The sequence below is a fragment of the Haemaphysalis longicornis genome, unplaced genomic scaffold, assembly GCF_048455015.1.
Source record: "Haemaphysalis longicornis isolate Haplotype H1 unplaced genomic scaffold, Haemaphysalis longicornis Haplotype H1 scaffold_2, whole genome shotgun sequence".
In the NCBI taxonomy this organism is placed as follows: Eukaryota; Metazoa; Arthropoda; class Arachnida; order Ixodida; family Ixodidae; genus Haemaphysalis; species Haemaphysalis longicornis.
The window spans coordinates 190,669,830-190,689,453 of record NW_027526295.1 but is presented as its reverse complement, the minus strand read 5'-3'; the positions used below and the strand labels follow the sequence as shown (position 1 = coordinate 190,689,453).

General features: G+C 48.0%; 1 protein-coding gene across 1 annotated transcript in view; it reads right to left on the bottom strand.

The window, feature by feature from the left end:
- Med14 (mediator complex subunit 14) overlaps positions 1–19,624 on the bottom strand; it is a 65,575-nt gene that overhangs the window by 4,309 nt on the left and 41,642 nt on the right. The window contains 19 exon segments of the mRNA XM_077698960.1: positions 4–84; positions 189–311; positions 394–501; positions 573–755; positions 2,027–2,280; positions 4,146–4,373; positions 6,498–6,648; positions 7,549–7,725; positions 7,727–7,843; positions 10,067–10,184; positions 10,801–10,877; positions 11,880–11,957; positions 13,114–13,266; positions 13,383–13,474; positions 13,871–14,069; positions 16,295–16,406; positions 16,696–16,772; positions 17,133–17,258; positions 18,730–18,761. Coding sequence (XP_077555086.1) covers positions 4–84; positions 189–311; positions 394–501; positions 573–755; positions 2,027–2,280; positions 4,146–4,373; positions 6,498–6,648; positions 7,549–7,725; positions 7,727–7,843; positions 10,067–10,184; positions 10,801–10,877; positions 11,880–11,957; positions 13,114–13,266; positions 13,383–13,474; positions 13,871–14,069; positions 16,295–16,406; positions 16,696–16,772; positions 17,133–17,258; positions 18,730–18,761 — 2,486 coding nt within the window.

Genomic DNA, 19,624 nt, shown 5'->3' with positions numbered 1-19,624 from the left:
CTGCATCACGTTGGCGCTCAGGTCGTACACCACGGGGACCGCTATGTGCGACGGCTCCCCCGGTACCAGCCGGCTCAGCTGCAGCTGCAATTTGAATAAGCAAGAGGGGGAGCAGGGCTTGACGAGAAGCTCAACGGCAGCAAACAGAAAAGAGCAAGAGAGAAGGAGCAGGGAAAGAAGGCCCTCACGAAGAACAGCATCTTGTTCTTGATCATGACGATTGAGCTCATGCCAGAGGGCGCAATGGGTGGCGCGGCAGGCGGAATGGTCAGGCACAGCTGCATGCTCCACTTCATGTTCCGGTCGGGGACCTGCACAGGCCATGGGCGCCCTGTGTGCTCTGCAACCAACGCTCAGCCCCCCTTTCCACACACACACGGAACACGCACTCACCAGCTCCAGCCTCATGAGCTGCACAAAGTCCTTGAGGATGTTGAGGGGTGCGTTCAGCAGCCTTGTGAAAGACATGAAGGCGTTGGGCTTGTACGGGAAGCTGGCCACCTGGAAAGGAGAGGAGGAGTCCCACACAAGGCCCCCCACAACCACCGCCATTGTGTGACGCTCTTTCCCACCTTGGTGTCGAAGTAGCGCTCGAGCAGCTGCAGCTCTTCGGGGGCCCACTGGTCGGGGGGCCCCGTCTGGGACAGCTTGAGGTGCAGCGACTGCAGCGTGGCCGGGTTCAGGCTCACCCGGCACTGCAGGGTCTCCGCCCGGAACTGGATCACCCCGGGCTCCGCCGGGGACAGCATTGTCATCTGAGAGGGAGGAGGAGGGAAACCAGTCACACTGGCGCAGTAGACAATCATGCCTTCTTTCACAGAAAGGAAAATGGCCAGAGAGTAAAAACTGGAAGCACTGCTGCAGGCCATCATTCAGACTACAAGTTGTCACAGCATCAAGATTGCCAGGGTTTCCTGAATTACAAACTTGTAACAGAAGGCTTACCTGGGAACTCTAATGTTTGGGGGATACAGGAATACAGCTGTGCCCTCCTCACAATTTGTGTTCTCTCATTATGCATCACAAAAGAAATGGAAGTTCCTATTCCTGCTGCCAATTCGTGAACAAGGAGAGGGCCCTTTGTCAGTGCACAATCAGAAAACTTTCAGGTGTCCAATCGTTCAATTAAAAAGTGAAACTGAGGTTGTGTCTAGTATCCATTAAAGCAGTTACTTCACTTAAACCTCGTTATAATAAGACAAGCTATAACGAAATAATGGATATAACGAGCAAATCGTAATTCCCATGAAACTCCCCATAGAAACCAATGTATTTAAAGCCTCGTTTTAACGAGGTAAAATTTGCCCCCCATTGGGGGATACAACAAACAAATTTCGTTAGGAACTAAAATTTTGGACCAATTTACCGATGGTGCGCAGCGCAGCGACTGTATTTAGCAATTCAAAACTCCCGCCATGCATCCTCCAGCAATGTGTACAAAGCTGGACTTGGGTCTGCTGCACACACAAAGCGATTCCCATCTTTGTCTTGGCGGCACGCAGCCACTGCACTTGCACGCTCGGCCGCGGTGCGCTCACCAGGCTGCGGGTTAACTTTGAACACCTGGGGACCTTTAAGACGTACCAAAGTTTTCGCTTTTTGCCGTCATCTGAAAAGTCACCACCACGGCTGGGATTGCACCTGCATCCTTCAGCTCAGCAGCACAACGCCTTAGCCACTGAGCCACCGTGGCAGCAATGTTTTCCCCCAGTCAAAAGACAAGATTGCTGCATCTTGTTTCTATTTTGCAAAGAAGGTAGAAACTGAAGGAGGCAGCATTCGGGCTTCATGTGAGCGAGCAAATGCTGATCCAGTAGTGTGCAACTTCCCCAACACCCCAACTCTCCGCAAAGCCACAGTAGCAAGCCAGCCTAACAAGTTCTCGTGAATGCATAGCTGAAAAAAATTCTGACTGCTGCTGCTGCTGCGTTACCCTTGGGAACACAACGAGCAGCGTGCGGAGTGAGTGAGCCAACGCTGCCCTTCCAGGAGGAAGGTGGAGAGGGCCCCTTCTCCCACTACTCACGCTGTCGTCCCCCTGGACCACGCGGTGCAGGCTCTTGCGCATGAAGACGCAGCCCAGGAAGCGCTCCAGGGGCGAGCAGTGGGGGGCCACCAGGGCTGCCCCCCCAGCGCCCGCACCCATCCCCAGGGGTCCCCCAACCCCGCTCCCGCTCTGACAGGCCAGGTCCAGCGCCTTGTGCGACAGCAGGGTCGGGATGGCCGCCGCCCACGACCGCTGGGGCAGCACTCGCGCTGCACCCCCGGCCGCACCCAGCCCTGCACCACCAAGGCGGGCAATGAGCCCACACACACAAGCACATCGTAACACATTGTCAGCACCACCTTGCGGTAGCTAAATGACGACTGGTGTTGCTTACCTTTATGCACAGGTGTCCATCTCCAAATCGAACCTCCCTCAAAAACACACAGCTGCACAGAATCTAGTTCATGCATGCAGCAGGCTGCCTTTACCACCGATACAGTGTGGATGTTCTTAAGCTTAAGGTCTCCTAATGAAGAGACTGTGGCACGACGGCCCGACTAGGGCTATTTAGAGAATCTCTCTCTCTCTCTCTCTCTCTCTCCTCTCTCTCTCCTCTCTCTCTCTCTCTCTCTCTCTCTCTCTCTCTCTCCTCTCTCTCCTCTCTCTCTCTCTCTCTCTCTCTCCTCTCTCTCTCTCTCTCTCTCTCTCTCTCTCTCTCTCTCTCTCTCTCTCTCACTCTCTCTCCTCTCTCTCTCTCTCTCTCTCTCTCTCTCTCTCTCTCTCTCTCTCTCTCTCTCTCTCTCTCTCTCTCTCTCAAGGTAATGGTAAGTTTTTTTTTTATTGTCAGGCAAAGTGGAATTATTATCAAGTGTTTATAATTACACAGGGTTTTATCAGTAAATCATATTTTAAGTTTCAGCAGCTCTACAATAAGCTACAAGCATCCTGAAACAGGCTCGCTCAAGATGAAAGTTGGCGAAGTAACTGAAGCCAATGATAAGCCTATCATCATACACACAACACTATGATCATACTCTCCCAAAAGACCACAGATTGGGCAAAGAGGACGGAAGTGCTGAACTGTCAGATGCACCACAGGTCCTCTGCCATGCCCGTCTCAATGCAAAGCGTAGCCCGAAACCTTGTTTCCGCTAACCTTCTACACTAACAGGGCCTCATTTTACCCAGAGACAAAACGCTTTCCCTTTCCTTTGCCAGTAAGAGTTGAGTTTATGGCAACAATAACGAAGCTACAAACAGACCTGCCTAAAGTTAAGAGGCAGAGTTTCCCTAATACAGTACGATTCAAAGTGCCTCAAACCTCTGAAATCGAGAAATTCTTGAGCTTATTATTAGGAACCTGTATCCCAACCCGAACATATCTGAATTTTATTTCACACCAGAAATATTAAACAACACTGGCAGTTATACATGAAAAGCACGTCGTGCCACGAGCTTGTTTGTTACTTTAGATTCCCTGCCACTGTACCAGCTATCTTTACATGCCATTTATGTTTGGGGCAGTAACTACCAGCTTCACGGTAAGTGCTTTGTACTTGCCTTGAGTACTCGTGTTCAAGCCACATGCCAGATATGAGATTACATTCAATAGATTATGCTGCAGCTACGGCTGCTTTGGGCTTTTGCATTGGCACTGCAGCAATGTTGAACTTTCTTTGAATCCCTAAAGTCCAAACCTCGAAACCCCGAGGAGCTAACTTATCTAGCCCTCCACGTGCTCAAAAATTTTTACTTGTTACTCATAGGGCAAGTCATTTTTCGCTCAGCTGGAATGTTAACCAGAAAAACAATAAGTGTGAATGAATAGAAATGTCACTTGAATTAAGTGGCTGCGAAATTCATCAAAAGCATGCAGGTTAAACGAGACTGCGCAATATTTTTAACCAACTGAAAGCAAAGAACATCTGGATATCGCTGAAACTGTCAAAACTTGGGCTGATTGGTACATAATCATAGGACAGCAACCAACAGCGCGTCAGACGGGACAGAACAAGAGACAAGTGCTTGTCTTTCTTCTTCCATCCCGTAGGGCACCCTGTTGTTTTCATTCCCAAGAGGATGTCATTGACTTTGGGTCTACTCCTTAGGCAACGAGTGTTTCCACATCTGCTTCCCCCGTTGCCGCACGTGTGCCCACCTTGCAGGCCCAGGGGCGGCTTGTGGTCCATGGGTGGCCCCGTCTGGGGGCTGTGCATGGGGGCGCCGCCCACCGACGTGGGTGCGTGCGGAGAAGGCGCCATGCGCGGGGACGGCCGTGGCACCGAGGGGCTGCCCGGCCATGTGCCGGGGGCCGGAGAGGAAAGCGACATGCTGCCCGTCGAGCCACCCGGCGTCGGGAAGGGGGAGCCGCCCTCCGGGTGGCTGCCTGCGTCGGCGAGACAGAGAGGCAGCCATTCAAAATGCAGTCACGTGTCGGTTCCTGGGCTGGACAACCCCAAGAGCAGGACATGCACTGCATCTATGCTCAAGTCCAGCACCCCATCCTTATGAAACAAGTTTTTGCTCTCTTCCTGCAGCTTCAAATAGATGTTTTTGGCCCTTGTCAGTTCTCGACTTGATGCCCCTCACTCCTGGTCCCGCAATGACGAAACAAATGCATTCGGTGCTTCCCCAGCGCATGCTTTTGAAAATGGTTCTGTCATGACTCAGAAAATTAGTTGCGTGCATGTAACTTTTTCTGTAATTTATTACAAACGGCAGAAGGTCGCCGATGCACTTTACGGCAAAAATGGCAAGCCTGCACGACCACATACTCAGCAATTACAGCCTACACACACATACTGACCACACCAGAAACTAAATCCAAGAACACTACCATCACAAAACTTTCCCACAGCACTTCACTCTTTCCCACCTACGCCTATTCAAATTGACAATATATCAACGCTTTCAAGTTCAAATTTTGACGTTTTCCCATTCAAAAGTAGAGAAACTGTAAGTTGTGTTACGACCATACGACCAAACAAAAGTGGAGCAGAAAACCCAAGTTTTGTGCAATGCATGTGCAGCCAATCTATACTTCACAAGTTTGAGGAACTGCTTTGCACAGGGGCACAAAGCCCACTAGTGCAACTTTTTTTTTTTTGTAGGTCAAGAAATTTTACAGTTAGACATTTGATATTTGCAGTAGTTTTGCACTAACTGTACATGTACAACATGTGTATCTTACATTTTTGTGCTTTTTCAGTGTGAAACGACGCCGATGTCTTCGCTTTTTTTTTTGTCCCAAAACTTTTCAGTACTTTTTTTTTCTTTTTTTACAAAAAAAAATTCTGTTTGAAGCAATTGCCACTGCGAAGAAACTTTACTTTTCTACAATTAAATACCATACACTTATATATTGCATATTTTTTGCGACCGGAAAAAATTCTGGACTACCCAAAATCCCTGCCTTTCCCATGGACAGGAAGGTGTTAATTAGGCACTTCCATAATTACTCCTTTTTTTTCCTATTTTTACCACATGCCATGGTCAGAGTTAATATTTACGAGTTGGTCACAAATCAAAATGGCATGGTTGACAAACTGCTCCTCCTCACAGACGTGCACACTAGTGGCATAAGTTAGATTCATAAGAAACTTGTGCAGCCCTGTGAGACGTCAACATTCTGCGATGCCTTTCGCCCTTAGCCACTATGCCATGATGGAGAACACACTGAACAGATAGGTACATGCTGGAGGATTTGGCAATGTACCTATATGCAGGCAAATGTTCTACCAAGGCCAGGCATACATCACAGCCTGTGATTAAAACGCATAGAAATTGCTGGGCACTGGTGCAGCGTACATGATATGTCGGCATCCTGAAAACACCGTGTAGACGTCGCTGACTCAATGAAAAAAGGTGCGTCACTAATTACCCACCAGCAGTGACCATTCAGTGACCTGTGAGTCAACAGAGGTTATTAACCGGTGGTGACCCTGGTTACTGGCTGCCCATGCTTGGTGACCAGTGGTAACCGGCACTGGTGGGACTGGCACCAATTTCTATCACACCAGTGACCTCTCCACAGTGTTCTGGGATGACACGGTGAAGAGGGGGTGACAGGTGGGGAAGTACGCGATAAACACGTTTCACACACGCTACACCCCAGTGCCCGGAAATTTACCAAACACACGGATGTGCCCACATTGACGGCACAGCTTGCTTCCACCCACTGCTCCTGGTGTACCCTCAACTGTTCCACTACAGAACTGCATCGGTGCTCGTGCTATGAGGCTCAAGCCCGCGTGCTCATGTGGCCCACTTCACGGCAAAGGTCTCGCACTGCCAGCTCGGAGCCTGACCAAGTGCATACAGCCCACCGGCAGCCAAGCAGTGTTGAGGGTGATACACCTTCAGTGTGGGGCTTCATCACGAAATGCTGGAAGAACTTCCCAAGATCATTTCACATTACAATAAAAAAAAAATTGCTGGCCTAGCTGGTCTTTACCACGCAACCTCCTGCTCCTCCCAATTATGAAGTCATTAAAAACCAACATTGCCTCACCGGGCTGCTGCTGCGAGGAGGTCATGTAGCCCTGTGTGGCAGGGCTGGCCATGGGCACCTGTGATGGCGACGGCGCCAGGAACGAGGGCGAAGGTGCGTGCAGGGGGTTGACGGGGGACCCAGCACCAAACAGGTGTCCGGGACTCTGCGCCTGCATTCACAGGAGTGGGGCAGGGGCAGAGTGACTGTGCTCACTGGCAAGTTGATGACTGGCCTAACTGTAGCAATGTAACACAGCACACGCAACTCTCCATGATGCTGCACGGACAGACACGAGCAAAATGCAGCATCTGCACTGCCAATGTGCCGGCACCTTCCCTGCTGCATGCCGACGACACGTTACAGCAACCCACATGATCTGGAGAGCACAAAATGGTTGCCACACAGGTTGAACCACAAACAATAGAACAGGCAATGGTGAAAGCAAACCTTCCAGGCTCAAGAATGTAATGTCCACTCTTTTGAATAAGTCACCACATGCCAATCCGAATCTCCTGCCCCCAACCTCCACTTCCCGGGACAACACGGCAGCCAACGAACGCAACACCACACTCCTCTTTAGGCAATTGAACTCCACTGAATGCCATGAATCTTTGCAGAAATGTGCATGATCAAGCAACGTGAGGTGATGAATTATCATCATCATCATCATCGGACAATTTGATGTCCACTGCAGAATGAAGGCCCCTCCCATTGGCTTTCCATTGCTTAAATCTCCTTATCCTGCGATAAATCTTATTCTACAAGAATTCCTGCGTTCACACACGGATCCATCCCGTCAACAGAAGTAGGTTATCCTATTTGCCTCTTCTGAAAGTTCCTATCTGACTTCTGAACAACAACCAAAAAGTGCTTTGTTGCACTTCAGGAGTGAATAAGCTACACAACTGGGCGTGTTGGTGACGCGTCACTCCGTGGAAAGAGCATAAAAAGGTAAGCGTGCAACAAGAAAGGTACAACGAGACAAAATGCATCCCAGCCAGCTCGACAACACGGACACTCTACCACGAATGCAACACTCTGCAGCCAACAAAAGGAGTGCTCTTCTCACCTGAGACAGGACAGATGGGTGGGGCGAGGCCGGCGTGTGGGGGTTGGAGGGGGGCGTCATGGGGTGGTGGAAGCGCAATCCGCCCGTGGCGGCAGCCACCGCCGCTGCCGCAGCAGCAGCCGAGGCGCTGTCCTGTCCCCGCTGGGCGGGGGAGTTGGGCCTGAGGCCGGGGCCCCCCCAGGAAGGAGTCCATGCCCTCCAGCGTGGGGATGGGCGACGGAGGGTTGTCGTCCTCCGACTGGGACCGCCGCCTCATCTGGCACGCGCTCTCGTCCACAAACTTGCTCAGGAACGCCTACAGGGGGGATCGGGGGCAGTCATGCACCATCATCAGAGAGGAGGAAGTGCCCATAACAGAATTGCAGTCGCTGACCAAGTCAAACGCACAACTTTGACATTTCAGATCCCATACGGCATCCTTGTTCACAAGGAAGAGGTGGCGGTTTGTTTAATAAAGAGACCATAAAACTTGGCAACTCACATCTTACTGCAAATTCTGTTCAGCAAAAAACCGTGCTTCCATTACAGAGGAACTTGTATTTAGAGAACAAGTTTCAAATACTTGCTCCCTTACTGACTCCTATTACAGGTCACAGTTACCCTGTGACATATAGGGGAGAGCAGACCAATATGGACGGCTAGTACGCTGATGACATGTCAAGGGACGTAGTCTGGCAGGAACCGAAAATCAGCCAATGAATATTCAACCAAGCAAAATTTAGTGGCTTGTATCACCGCTGCGACTGCATGACTGCATTACTGCACTTGCTTCACACGATAAACCTGAAGCTCAAGCTTACATCTTGCTAGAAGTGAATAACTAGGCCCAAATGAGCTCTCACATTTCAATTAGAAAATAGATAATTCAAGTTTCTGCTACCTCTTACGATTTCAGCTGTACTTGGCTATAACAGAGTAGGCTACAATTTCACATTGCTCTTTTACAAGAGCCACACAGAGATGGCGACATGTGCTTGTCACTCCTGCATTTTGTTTTTAACAACACCAGCCAGTCCATAACAGCCAGGACATATTTCAGAATGCATTTTAATTTATGTCTTTTAATTATGCGGCCTAATATGGGTGCAGTTTACATTGAACTTTTGCATGCCAGTTATTTCGACATGGCAATCTATTGACTTAGGCAAGGCAAGGTTACAGGCCCTTTCACGGTTCCTCTCAAAACATTTAGATGCAGGAACCTGAGAGCAATTTGGTTCACAGAGGAAGCTCGGAAACCGAGGGCCGAATTTTGAGTTTTGTCCATTTCAAACAGTGGACTGAGTGAGCCCCGATTGGCTGAAGACAGACGATAAGGATGCGATGCAAAACAAGATGAAGCAGTGGTTTTTGTGCACATTCGAAAACCCACAACCAAAACCATGTCACAATTTGAAAAGGATGAGATGTGGATGCTTTCGTAACACATACAGCTCAGAATTCCACCCCAGCCATTGCTTTTCTCCAAGCAAAACTGGTCTTGCTCACCATTTTTGTCCCTAAACAATATATGAATACAGTAACAAGTCTTTTTCTTAACTGTTGAGGAGAACATATTGCCGCGAACCATGTATGGGCTTGCTTATTTATTGTTTGTTTTTACTGCCGGGCCACGCCCGGCTGTGTTATCTGCGTTCCGAGCAAAGCGCGTCTTCCATTCTTTATTTTTATGCCGCACGGGCTATCACATTCAGATAAGCAAACTGTTTCGCCCTAACGTCGCTAGCCCAGAATAATCGTCTGTGATCTACAATGTTCTGGATGTGAATCTACGGTTCCAGAAACACTTGCGCCGAAAGATAAAAAGTCTGCAGAGCAGACGCCTCGGCATTCGATTCTGCGACGCTCGCCGACGCAAGTCACTTTGTTGACCGCTGCTTCGCCGCCTCTGTATTCTTTTGAGTTGTTAGGGGAGCACAAGTTCGCTCCAATAAACTTGTTTCTCCTTCAAGACAACTGCGTCGTCCTTGGCTTCGTGACAATATCTTTTCCGTGGAGTTACACAATGTTTGCTGTTCTCAACTCGGGACCTACAAGGGCATTTTAATGGTGCACGTCTAGTTTATTCCGTAATTATATATCCCATGCACCCCCCCCCCCCCCCCTTCCCACTCACACACTTTTTGTTGCTCCTGTAGCATATGTTGTCTGAGCTTGCAAATGCAAAAACACTTGGCTTTCCTGTTAAAAGTCCACGAAGCATAAGTTCACTTTCCAGCACAAACTCTGAACTACAAACAGGCATGCATTCCCCCTTACATGAATGTAAGAGGGAATGCACACTTCACATGCATGTGCGGAAATTGCTTTAGAAATGTGGCTGGCCAAAAATTAAAAGCAGAGGTTGACGAACCCAGAACACAAACGTTTGGAAATCACCCAAAGAACTTGTCCCCTGCCTCCATACATATGGAGCAAAAAAATCTGGTTAAAAAATTTCTGAGCCTTCCCTGGTTTAGCAAAAAGCGCAGTTTTAGTCTCAACGGTAGCCCAGGACATCAACCACCAGCACACTCACCCTCAGTCCCTGGATGGGGGTGAAGTCCTCGACTGCTTTCGTTTTGTCAAACTTGCTGTACGCGCCATCCCGGACCGTAACAAACCCTTCAGGACGACACTGGATGTCCAGGACATAACTGGAGGGGCAGACGAGCTCAGGAAATGCACATTTCTCTCCTTCCAACAACAAAAACTGTTGCACTTGCAACTTGCATGTTGCCATCCTGACTCACACAGCCTGTACTAGTTGTAGCAATGCATGCATGCACATGCACGCACACAAATTAACGGTAAAACAAAAAGAAAAAGATAAGAAAAGAAAGGAATTCCCAGTTCACAACCACTGGAAGCTTGACCTGGTGTGAGAATGTGCAATGGCTTTGCCAAACATGATCTTCACACGAGCCGTCACCATCTGAACCTAGAGGGCTGGGCAGGGAGTGAAAAAACATTATGTTGACCATTTCTTTTTTCTTGACCAATTATTTTGGTCCCCTTACTAAGATGCCTCTCGGCCCACTAACCAGTCATGTGAGAAAAAGATTGCCAAGCTGCAGATATATATAGGAGCCATGCAACCAAACAAAAGAAAACGGAGTATAAAAAATAACAATTGCATTTGGTTATTAGCCTACAAGCCCCATTTCAGCATTTAAAAAATAAACACGTACATAAACAAAAACTTCCAATAATGTCCATGTGCTTTCATTCACAGTGTGGCCCAAAAAGGCCATTTTTCTCTTCCAAGGATACGTGTTTCTGTACGCGAGGCGAAGATGAGTTGATGACTGCGGGATGATGACAAATGTCTGGACTGGAACTTGAGGCCTCTGCAAGCGTTGGGTGCAAAAAGAGAAGAGGCGGTATCGAAATTTCCGGCCAATCCACAGCCGCATCAAAGATTGCAAATGTAGCAAAAGCTAGCCATCGCATGAACGTACCATTTCTTTGGCTTTGCCACTGGGCATTTTATGACTAACGACAATAAGAAGAAACTGACACAAAATCAATGGCGCTGATTTGTGGAGAAACAAGCTGGTGAATATCTCGCAATGCATAACCACAACTAATGCACTATAATGCACACATGGCTATCATGTTTAACTGGACAGCCTGCAAAATATGTGGTAGTGCATCAACATGGGTGGCTCTCCTTGAGTTGGCTTAAACTTAATTTTAGACCAAAAGGAGCAAAAATTTAACAGCTTATAAAGTGCCAAATCCCAGCACATCCCTACGAGTGGGAGCTATAGTCTGGCCGAGATTTTTGCCATTCCATTTGAAAAATAAACCACAAAGGACAGAGGAAAGGTATAGCAGCAAACAGAAATGGCTCTGTTCCCATGAACAAGGGTGGAACAGGGTCGATCAGTTTTGGAGCAGTCCTGGGAGCAGGCTTGGAGCAGCCAGAAAGGCATTTTTGGAGCAGGTTTGGAGCAGCCAGAATTGCCATTTGAAGGATATGTAGCACCATTTCGCAGCATTATGGTTCCTCCTTAATCTCCGTACAGGCTGCTGTGGAAATCCCCTGCCAAGTACCTAATCTCTGTACTATTCTCAGGCGTTCTACCATGCACTACAACCTACTCTAAACCAGGAATGCAGTTCTTGTACTATATCTGGAGGTTTGGCGCAGGATGGCACAGGTAAACACGTTTGGCGCTCAATGGCGCAAATGGCGCAGCTGTTCCACCCCTGCATGAGCTGTTAATGAGAAAATGGGCCTACGCAGCTGATAACTGAGTGAGTCACATCCATCAACACCTCAGGCCACAAATCTCAGTCTCAAACACAAGTGCATACAGCGCTCTGGGTGGGAGAAGGGGACTCACACTGTTGATGACGCCAAGCTGTGGTGCAGATGGCAGCTTGGTGAGAGACAGCAGGGGTGCATAGGTGTCCCTCAGCACCTGCGCATGAGTCGGGCGTAGCAGTGGCAGATCCTCCGTCATCAGAGCGATAAAGCACTAACACTACTACAACGTCTAGAAACCTTTTTTTGCTTCCGTAAGCTACTTTGCACAGCACAGGTTTCCATTTACCAAAATGTAGCCTATTAGACTGTTTTCAAAACCAAATAAGGCAAACGTTAATAAGTGAAAAGGTTTTTCCCAAAACTTAATTGCCAGACACACATCGGACGAAGACGAAAAGCAACTTTGCAACCTTACTTGCGAGAAATACAAACTTAAAAAGCCTGAAACATACAAATTGTGCCTTATGTCAACAGCTATCCCCTCCATTAGTAACAACACATTAGGTGAAGTACCTTGTAGTAACAACACATTAGGTGAAGTACCTTGTTATTGTGTATGTTAAAACTAGAACTCAGAATTAGAGCACTGCTAGAGCTTGCTCGAGTACCACACAAACAGATGATACCTGACTTGGCACCAAAATAAAAAAAGAAAAATGCTGCCGGGGCCTACGCGTTGTGCACAACAAAGACACAAGCTGCACGATATCTTGTAGAAACACTGAAAGAAAAAAGAAAAAATAAAAAAGATAGAATTTTTGTACATTAGTGCGCATTTCCATGAAATAAACTGAAAGTGTGACTGTGGCCCAGGAGCTTTCACCTTTTTCCCTTTTTTTATGTCATTTTCACAACAACAAAGCTTCATCCCAATGAATTTTCCCCTCTTCCCGCCACCTAGCTGTGGGAGAACCTGGTGACCAGCAGCCATCTGGACGTCCAGCAACTCCTGGCATCCAGAGTGAAGGCTTTCTGCTCACCTCATGGATTCCTGGAATAGGGAACCACTCCCACATCAGCAAGCTCAAATAAACGTTCCTCTCTCCCTCTCTTCCAATAAATTTCTTCACGCGTCCTGCGAATTTCATTATAACTAAATTTGACTGTATTCCTCACTGCTGTTAGCACCAATAAAGAAAAAGAAAGAGACATGTACAACTAAGCAGCTTAAGTAGGCATCTGATACCATTTTATTTACACTGAGCGATGCATGCTTAGCGCCACATTTGTGGGCATGAAGCATTGCCTACACTTTTTGCTTTGGAAGAATGGAGACAGCCGTGGAGCGGCCAGGAGGACCTCCCACTCACCTCGACGAGGGTGGCGACGGAGCGGTGCTGGTTGAACTCGTGCTGCAGCTGCGGGGCCACCACAGTGTGCGGGTTGCTGGCCGAGGCCCCTGGGCCCACCACCCCGAAGGCCAGGTGGAAGCGCCGCTCCGAGGGACGCCAGTAGATGGTCACCTGGAGGAAGGGGAGGGAAAGGGAGGGAGCCCCTTGCACCAATGTGGCTAATGATTACAGGGCACTGTAGTCATTTTTTTGCTTAGAAGTGATGATGAGACTGAACAGCCACTCACGGTGCTGGCCTTGTTCATGCCGTAACCCAGGACCAACTTCTTGTACGTGAAGGACTTGATGTCCACGATGGACATGAGCGAGTTGTGCTGGTCTGCAAGGAAGGAGAGGGGGGAGAGGGGAGGCAACGAATACTTCTACGCAAACCAAAATGCAGCAGGAACTGAAAGAAATAAGACAGGCTAACTTAAGTGCTCACTTCCTAGCAGTAAAAAGTAGCCCTGACTTCAGGTTACATACACAATTCAGACCTACAATGCCTAGCTCTGCAGCGATTTGATACAGCCCTAGAGGACACAACTGTAAAAGCCCTGTTGCTGCTTGAACTTGGCATCATTTTTGCAACCACTTTTGTGGAAAGTTCGTCCCATCAAACCCCTTACATGGTGCGGCGGTTTTTGAAATCCCAATTCACCACAATAGGGATCACGGCTCTAAGCACCACAGCAGCGGCTACCAGGTAAACCAGCGCCAATCTCTCTCAACTCACCCAGTCGCAGGGCCTGTGCAAAGCGCAGCACAACCCCGTACAGGTGCCCGATGGTGTTCCAGTCCTGCAGCATCTCCTCTACCATGGAAGCCACCTGGGCGGGCGTGCCGGCCGCAAAGTCGTACATGAAGCACACAGGACGCCGGGGACCCCGCTCCTTCGGCGACTGGCTCGTCAGCGGGCAACCACAGAACACAAACTGCACACCAAAAGAAGGAGAGAGGGGAAGGGGGAAGCAGAGACACATTCTTCTTCCAAGCACAATTCTCACTTGTTGATAAAAGAACTGCAAAACTCTCTCTTTCGGTAAACATCGTAGGATCTTAATGACACGACTTCCTGGACAAAATGCACGGCATCCAAGGGGCTAAATTTTATTGTTACGAAACATGTTTTGAGGCTGCGACGGATGATATCAATAGGCAAGTGCCTTCACAACAAGAAATGTGGTCGTGAAAAATGGTCCTCACTCAGTCTAATTCGTGTTTTTCCAAGCGATTTGTCCCACACTTAATTACTAAAACAACTCTTGGATCCTGCCAGGTTTCGTTTTATTCACTAATGATTGCAGTTGCTCAAATGAAGAATGTGAGGACGCCAACTTCTGTAGCTAGTAACTGGTGGCCATAAGGGGCACAAAAACAGTTGTAAAACCGGCTATAACGTGGATTTTCTCGAACATCTTACGAAATGTATGCCCACTATGACAATACGCTAATTCTAGAAGGGTTTATTTAACTCATGAACACAGAAGTGTGCTCCACTGATATTTGAAAACAGTCCTACTGTAGAATCACACCTGCGAGAGTGGCTGCTTGGGCAACTTGGTATGCAATCATGGTTATGGAAAGCACAAATTATTGACAGGGAGAAAAAAAAAGAAAAGAGAATTTCGCAGCTTGCACCAGTGGTGCAAGGCTGGAGAAACAGCAGAGTCGGCGGCCCCTCTCCCTTTGTCGGAGACCCAGGTGTTGCACTGTCATCATCAGCAGCAGCAGCCCACTAGGTCAACTGCAGGACGAAGGCCTCTCTTACTGACTTCCAACCGCTCCTTACCCGCGCCGTTCGAGTCCATTGTTTGCCTCCAAATTTTCTTATTTCGTCCCTGAATCGAGTAAATGGCCTTCCTCTTTTCCAAGACCCGTCTCTCCGTAGACATTTTTTTTTTTACCTGAACTGGCTGCACTGGTGCAAGCAGTGCAGCATACGTTCATTTTTTTTACTAATTGATATCCCAGTAGCACTTTGCACTGGTCTGCACGACACTGCACTAATCTGCACCAGTTCAGGTAAAAAAAAGTGCCCCTGGTGTCCATTCTTGCACCCTGGAAGTCCACCGGTTGTCATTTCCCCTAATTACGTGGCCAGCCAAAGTCCATTTCTTTTTCTTTAGTTGAACAATGATATCTTCTAGCATGGATTGTTCTCTGATCCAGGAAGCTCGCTTCCTGTCTCTAAGCGTTACTGCGATCATAATTCGTTCCATGGCCCATTGAGCCGACCTGAGTTTGCTTTCAAGTTGTTTAGTAAGGCGCCAAGTTTCCACTCTACATTTCATCACTTCACATTTATTCCCAAACTTGCTACTGAAGGTTCTCCATGACTGGTAGGCTGAGTATTTCGTCCGCAGGCTTTTGCATCTCTCCCAAAATGGACCGCATTAGCAACGCACTAGAACCAGTGGCCAAGTACAAAGCAAATGCCCGAAATGTGATGTTAGCTCAATCCCATAGATGCCAGTTTCATAACGTGAAGGACCCAGGTTCAATTCCCACCATGGGAAGTGTCTTTTTTTTTTTCCCCTTTCCAGCTGGCTGCCAGTTACTGTTCCCAACTGCTGCTAACCCCGCACCCCTCGGGTACGATTCCCGGAACCTCCCTAATCCCAATTTTGTTTTTGTTTTTTTCTTTAGGCTTTTGGGTCTTCTATCTACGACAGACAAATTTGTGTCGGCCTAAACAGCTGTGCTGTTAAAACCGCTCTTGATTTTTTTTCTCTTGTCCCTGTTGACAGTTCGTGCTTTCCACAACCATGTATTTGGTGCCAATGGTGTCTGCGTGGTTTAGGCCGCATCTCAAGAAGATAGCATAGCTCTTGCTGCCACCTGTTCTCACAATCAGGGCAGAGGGCAGATATGTAAATGTTATTACTTCTTCAACAACAAACGCAGTTCCCATTTTTGGCTAGAAAAAAAACCTAGCCTAAATACGCACGCTCAAGCTACCACACCTACACTACAACGTGTGCAGTAGTGGAGATTCATGTAGGGCACCCGGGGATCACACCTGTGCTTTCCATCCCATGCATACTAAAAATGCAGTGCTTTAGTTTATTTTGAACAACAGAATTCTAGTACGCGCACACAAACTTTATAAGGTTGCCCTTCCTATTCCCTTCTACCAAGACATATACCCCCCACCCACCTCGGCAAGCCAGGCCTTGATGCCTTTCACTTGCAGCCGCAGCGTGCAGCTCAGGGTGGCTGCCTGCAGGGCAGTGGCCGTCTCCTTCTCCCAGTCCTCGCCCACGGGCATCCTGCAGCAGCAGCAGCAGCGCTGTGTTCAAGTGCAGAGGCAGCGTCTGCCTACGCCTTGTGAAAACGGTGATTCCAACCATGCCTCCTCAACAGCTCCAGGCGCATGCAAGGTGCACAAGTCAGCTACATCTTGAAATGAATAAAACGAAGTGGACGCCTCATTGTTATGTAAGCCTTCGGTGAAATGTTTCCCATCCAGGACTTAAAAGAAACAGAATTACTCCATCCCTTTAACACCTCCAACCCATCCAACGCACAATGTGGAAGGGCAGCTTGCTGGGTGCTTACTGTACAATCTTGACAAAAAAGTTTGTCCCGTTGGCTTCTATCTGCATGCCCTGGTGGCTGATGTTCCTCTTGTTGAGCTGCAGAGAAAGGTCAAAAAAGAGCGTCATTTCATGCCAGGCTGGGTCTTTTTTCCTGCAATCAGGCAGGTTGTTCAGTATTTTACAGCTGTGACAAAGATGCGGCATTATAGTCACGACAAGCAATTTAACAAATAAGCAAAAGGATAGCCGCTATTTATGTTAAAAGGTTGCGACCACATGTAAGAGCTGCTCCACTCACTGAGCTGCAAAATGTCAAGCATCCTTATATTAAGGAACAGAGCTTGGTGAATGAAAACTCCATGAGGGATGAATAAAACCACGTAGGTTATCCCCACTCCCCCCTACCCCGTGACAGGCTGCTCACCTTTATTTCAGCTAAGAACGGTTGGGACTCACCTCGGTGGTGAGGGTGCAGAAGGGGATGCGGTCGTCACAGAAGGCCACCACGTGCGAAAGCTCGCTGACAAAGTAGCCCGAGTAACGGGGCTGCTTGGCCACTGTCTCGCTGGAGGCTGAAGAGAGCTGGACACAAGAAGGAACACAGAGGGCCGTATTCTGAGTCTCTCCTCCACTCCATTTGCTCCCTCCACTCGGCTGAGGGGAGGATTCGGTAATGCTTATGCATGGGCAAATCGATCTCAAGGACCTCCTCCACGGGAGGGTCGAATGGAGGAGGGACTCAGAATACCAGGGAGAGATGTGTGACACTTCACTGCTCCAATCCCCCCTCTCTCTCACTCTCTCTCTCTTTTTTTTCATGCTTGCTTTGTGGCGAGTAGAACTGGGCCACACCTCATTCGGCTTTATGCATTTGCATTTTTTCAAGGCACTGAGGGTGCTCACACACGAGTTCACTGGCTAAGGTAACATCTCACTTCCACACAAAACACTATACTATTATAAATAGCAACATCAGTGGCCGCTCATGTTAGAATGAATGAGGAAGCAGCACAGAACGTGTAAACTCAGGTTGCAACAGAAAGAAACATATTTTGTAGGGGTGTGCGAATGCCGGATACACAGTAACTTGCATCGAATTCGGGGAAAAAAAAAAAAAAGAAGAGTGTCGAATAAAATATCAAATATCAACTTTTATTTTATTATTATTATTTTTTTTGCAGCCCTCGATTTTTCATACGCTTTTCTGCAAAAGCAGAAGCTACTTTGCATGTTCGGGAGACATTACATTCTTTTTCAACCCGGAGAACGCACTTTTCTACTCGCATAAGCGGTACTGCAGGAATCCAGAGCGGGCACTATACGCATTTGGAAAGAAAAAGAAGAAAAAAAAAAGGAACAACTTGCGCTCGAGTTGCTGTACTGCAATCATACGCAACGACTATACAGCACCTCGCAATTCAGAAGCGAGCACTTTGCAGGCATAAACAATAGGACGTGAAAACACGGCACTTCTTCGGAAGCACACGGGCAGCGTGAAGCGTGAATAATACGTAGCAGAAGGAAAGCTTGCACTACAGTTGCCATGAACGAGCCAGCGCTATCCAGCGTGGTCTAAAACGAGAGCGCTGTCAAAACAGCAGTGGTCTTTACTGGAAGCTGCCCTAACATGCTGCCCTAACATGTGAACATCCGGTCGCAGAATTCAGAATGGCGGCCAGAGCCGACGGCGACGTCTCAAAAAATGGTCTTATTGTCGCAATCGCAGATTACTCTGCGCAGCGGGATAAAATTTATGGCCTCTGCAAGGCACGCTCGTTGAAAGCGCGATTTGCCAAATCGTGTCTGCTCAGCAAGTTTCAAGGGAGCAGACGGTGTAGCAGTGCATTAGTGTGCACCGACGTCTCTCGCTTTCGCAAAGCCCGGGAACGTCCGGAAAATCCACTCGACTATTCGAAAGATCGAATAGTAGATATTTGACTTGCAAATCGAATTATTCATGGAGGTACTATTCGATTCGTATTCAAATATTCGAGTATTCGCATGCCGTTAGTATTTTGTGCCAAGGTTGACCTGCATAAAGCACAGCACTCACCTTCCTCTTTCCTCCAGCAGAGAGCAGGGACACTGCAAGACATTCAAAATAAAGCATCACCTGCTATACCCCCCCAAGAGGCACAAAATAAGAACACACAGCTCTCCTTAAATTCGACGAAGTTATTCACTTTAACATGTGGTCCCTGCCAAGTGCTATTTGATAGAATGTATCCTCTTGTTTACCTTACAACACTGGTACCCTGGATGCTTGCAGCAACAGCTGTTAAAAGGTATAACATAAAAAATATTGCCGACCGAAGAGCTAGGGCACTTGCTCTATTCACTGAGCATAACACCTTTTTCAGGGGTGACGCCCCTTAGGCGCTCGGGCTGTCAGCGTCTCATGTCGTCGTCATCGTAACTGTCGTGTCATGTAGTCACGGCACTAAAACAACGGGACACTTGTTTACACCTCGCGCTAGAATGTAACGCGTACTAAAAAACACCAACACTCGTTTATGCCTCGTGCTGGAACGCTTTGTAACGTGCACTAAAAAAACACCAAGACACTAGTTCACGCCTCGCGCTAAAACGCTTTGTGCTTCAAAGATACGAGACTTTTACAGCAAAGCCATATACCCGAATGCACTTAAGCACTGCATGCTTCGCCCCTCCCTCCCCAGGTTTCACATTAGTGGAGATGGCCTGGGATTTTTTTATTTACACTTTACGGCTATTGAGATCAATCCGCGTCCTCCCCAGAAACTTGCCATAAAAACCAAACGAACATTTTTCATTCTACCAATTTTCTTTCCCTTGCAACATAGTAACCACTGGGCTTTGATCCAGAAAACCTTTTGGTGTCCCTTTGATAAGGGAAGCATGCATGTGCACATTGTAGTGCCTCTGCTTCTAGTTGAACTTTTGGATTGTAATGTCCCTAACGGCCTTTT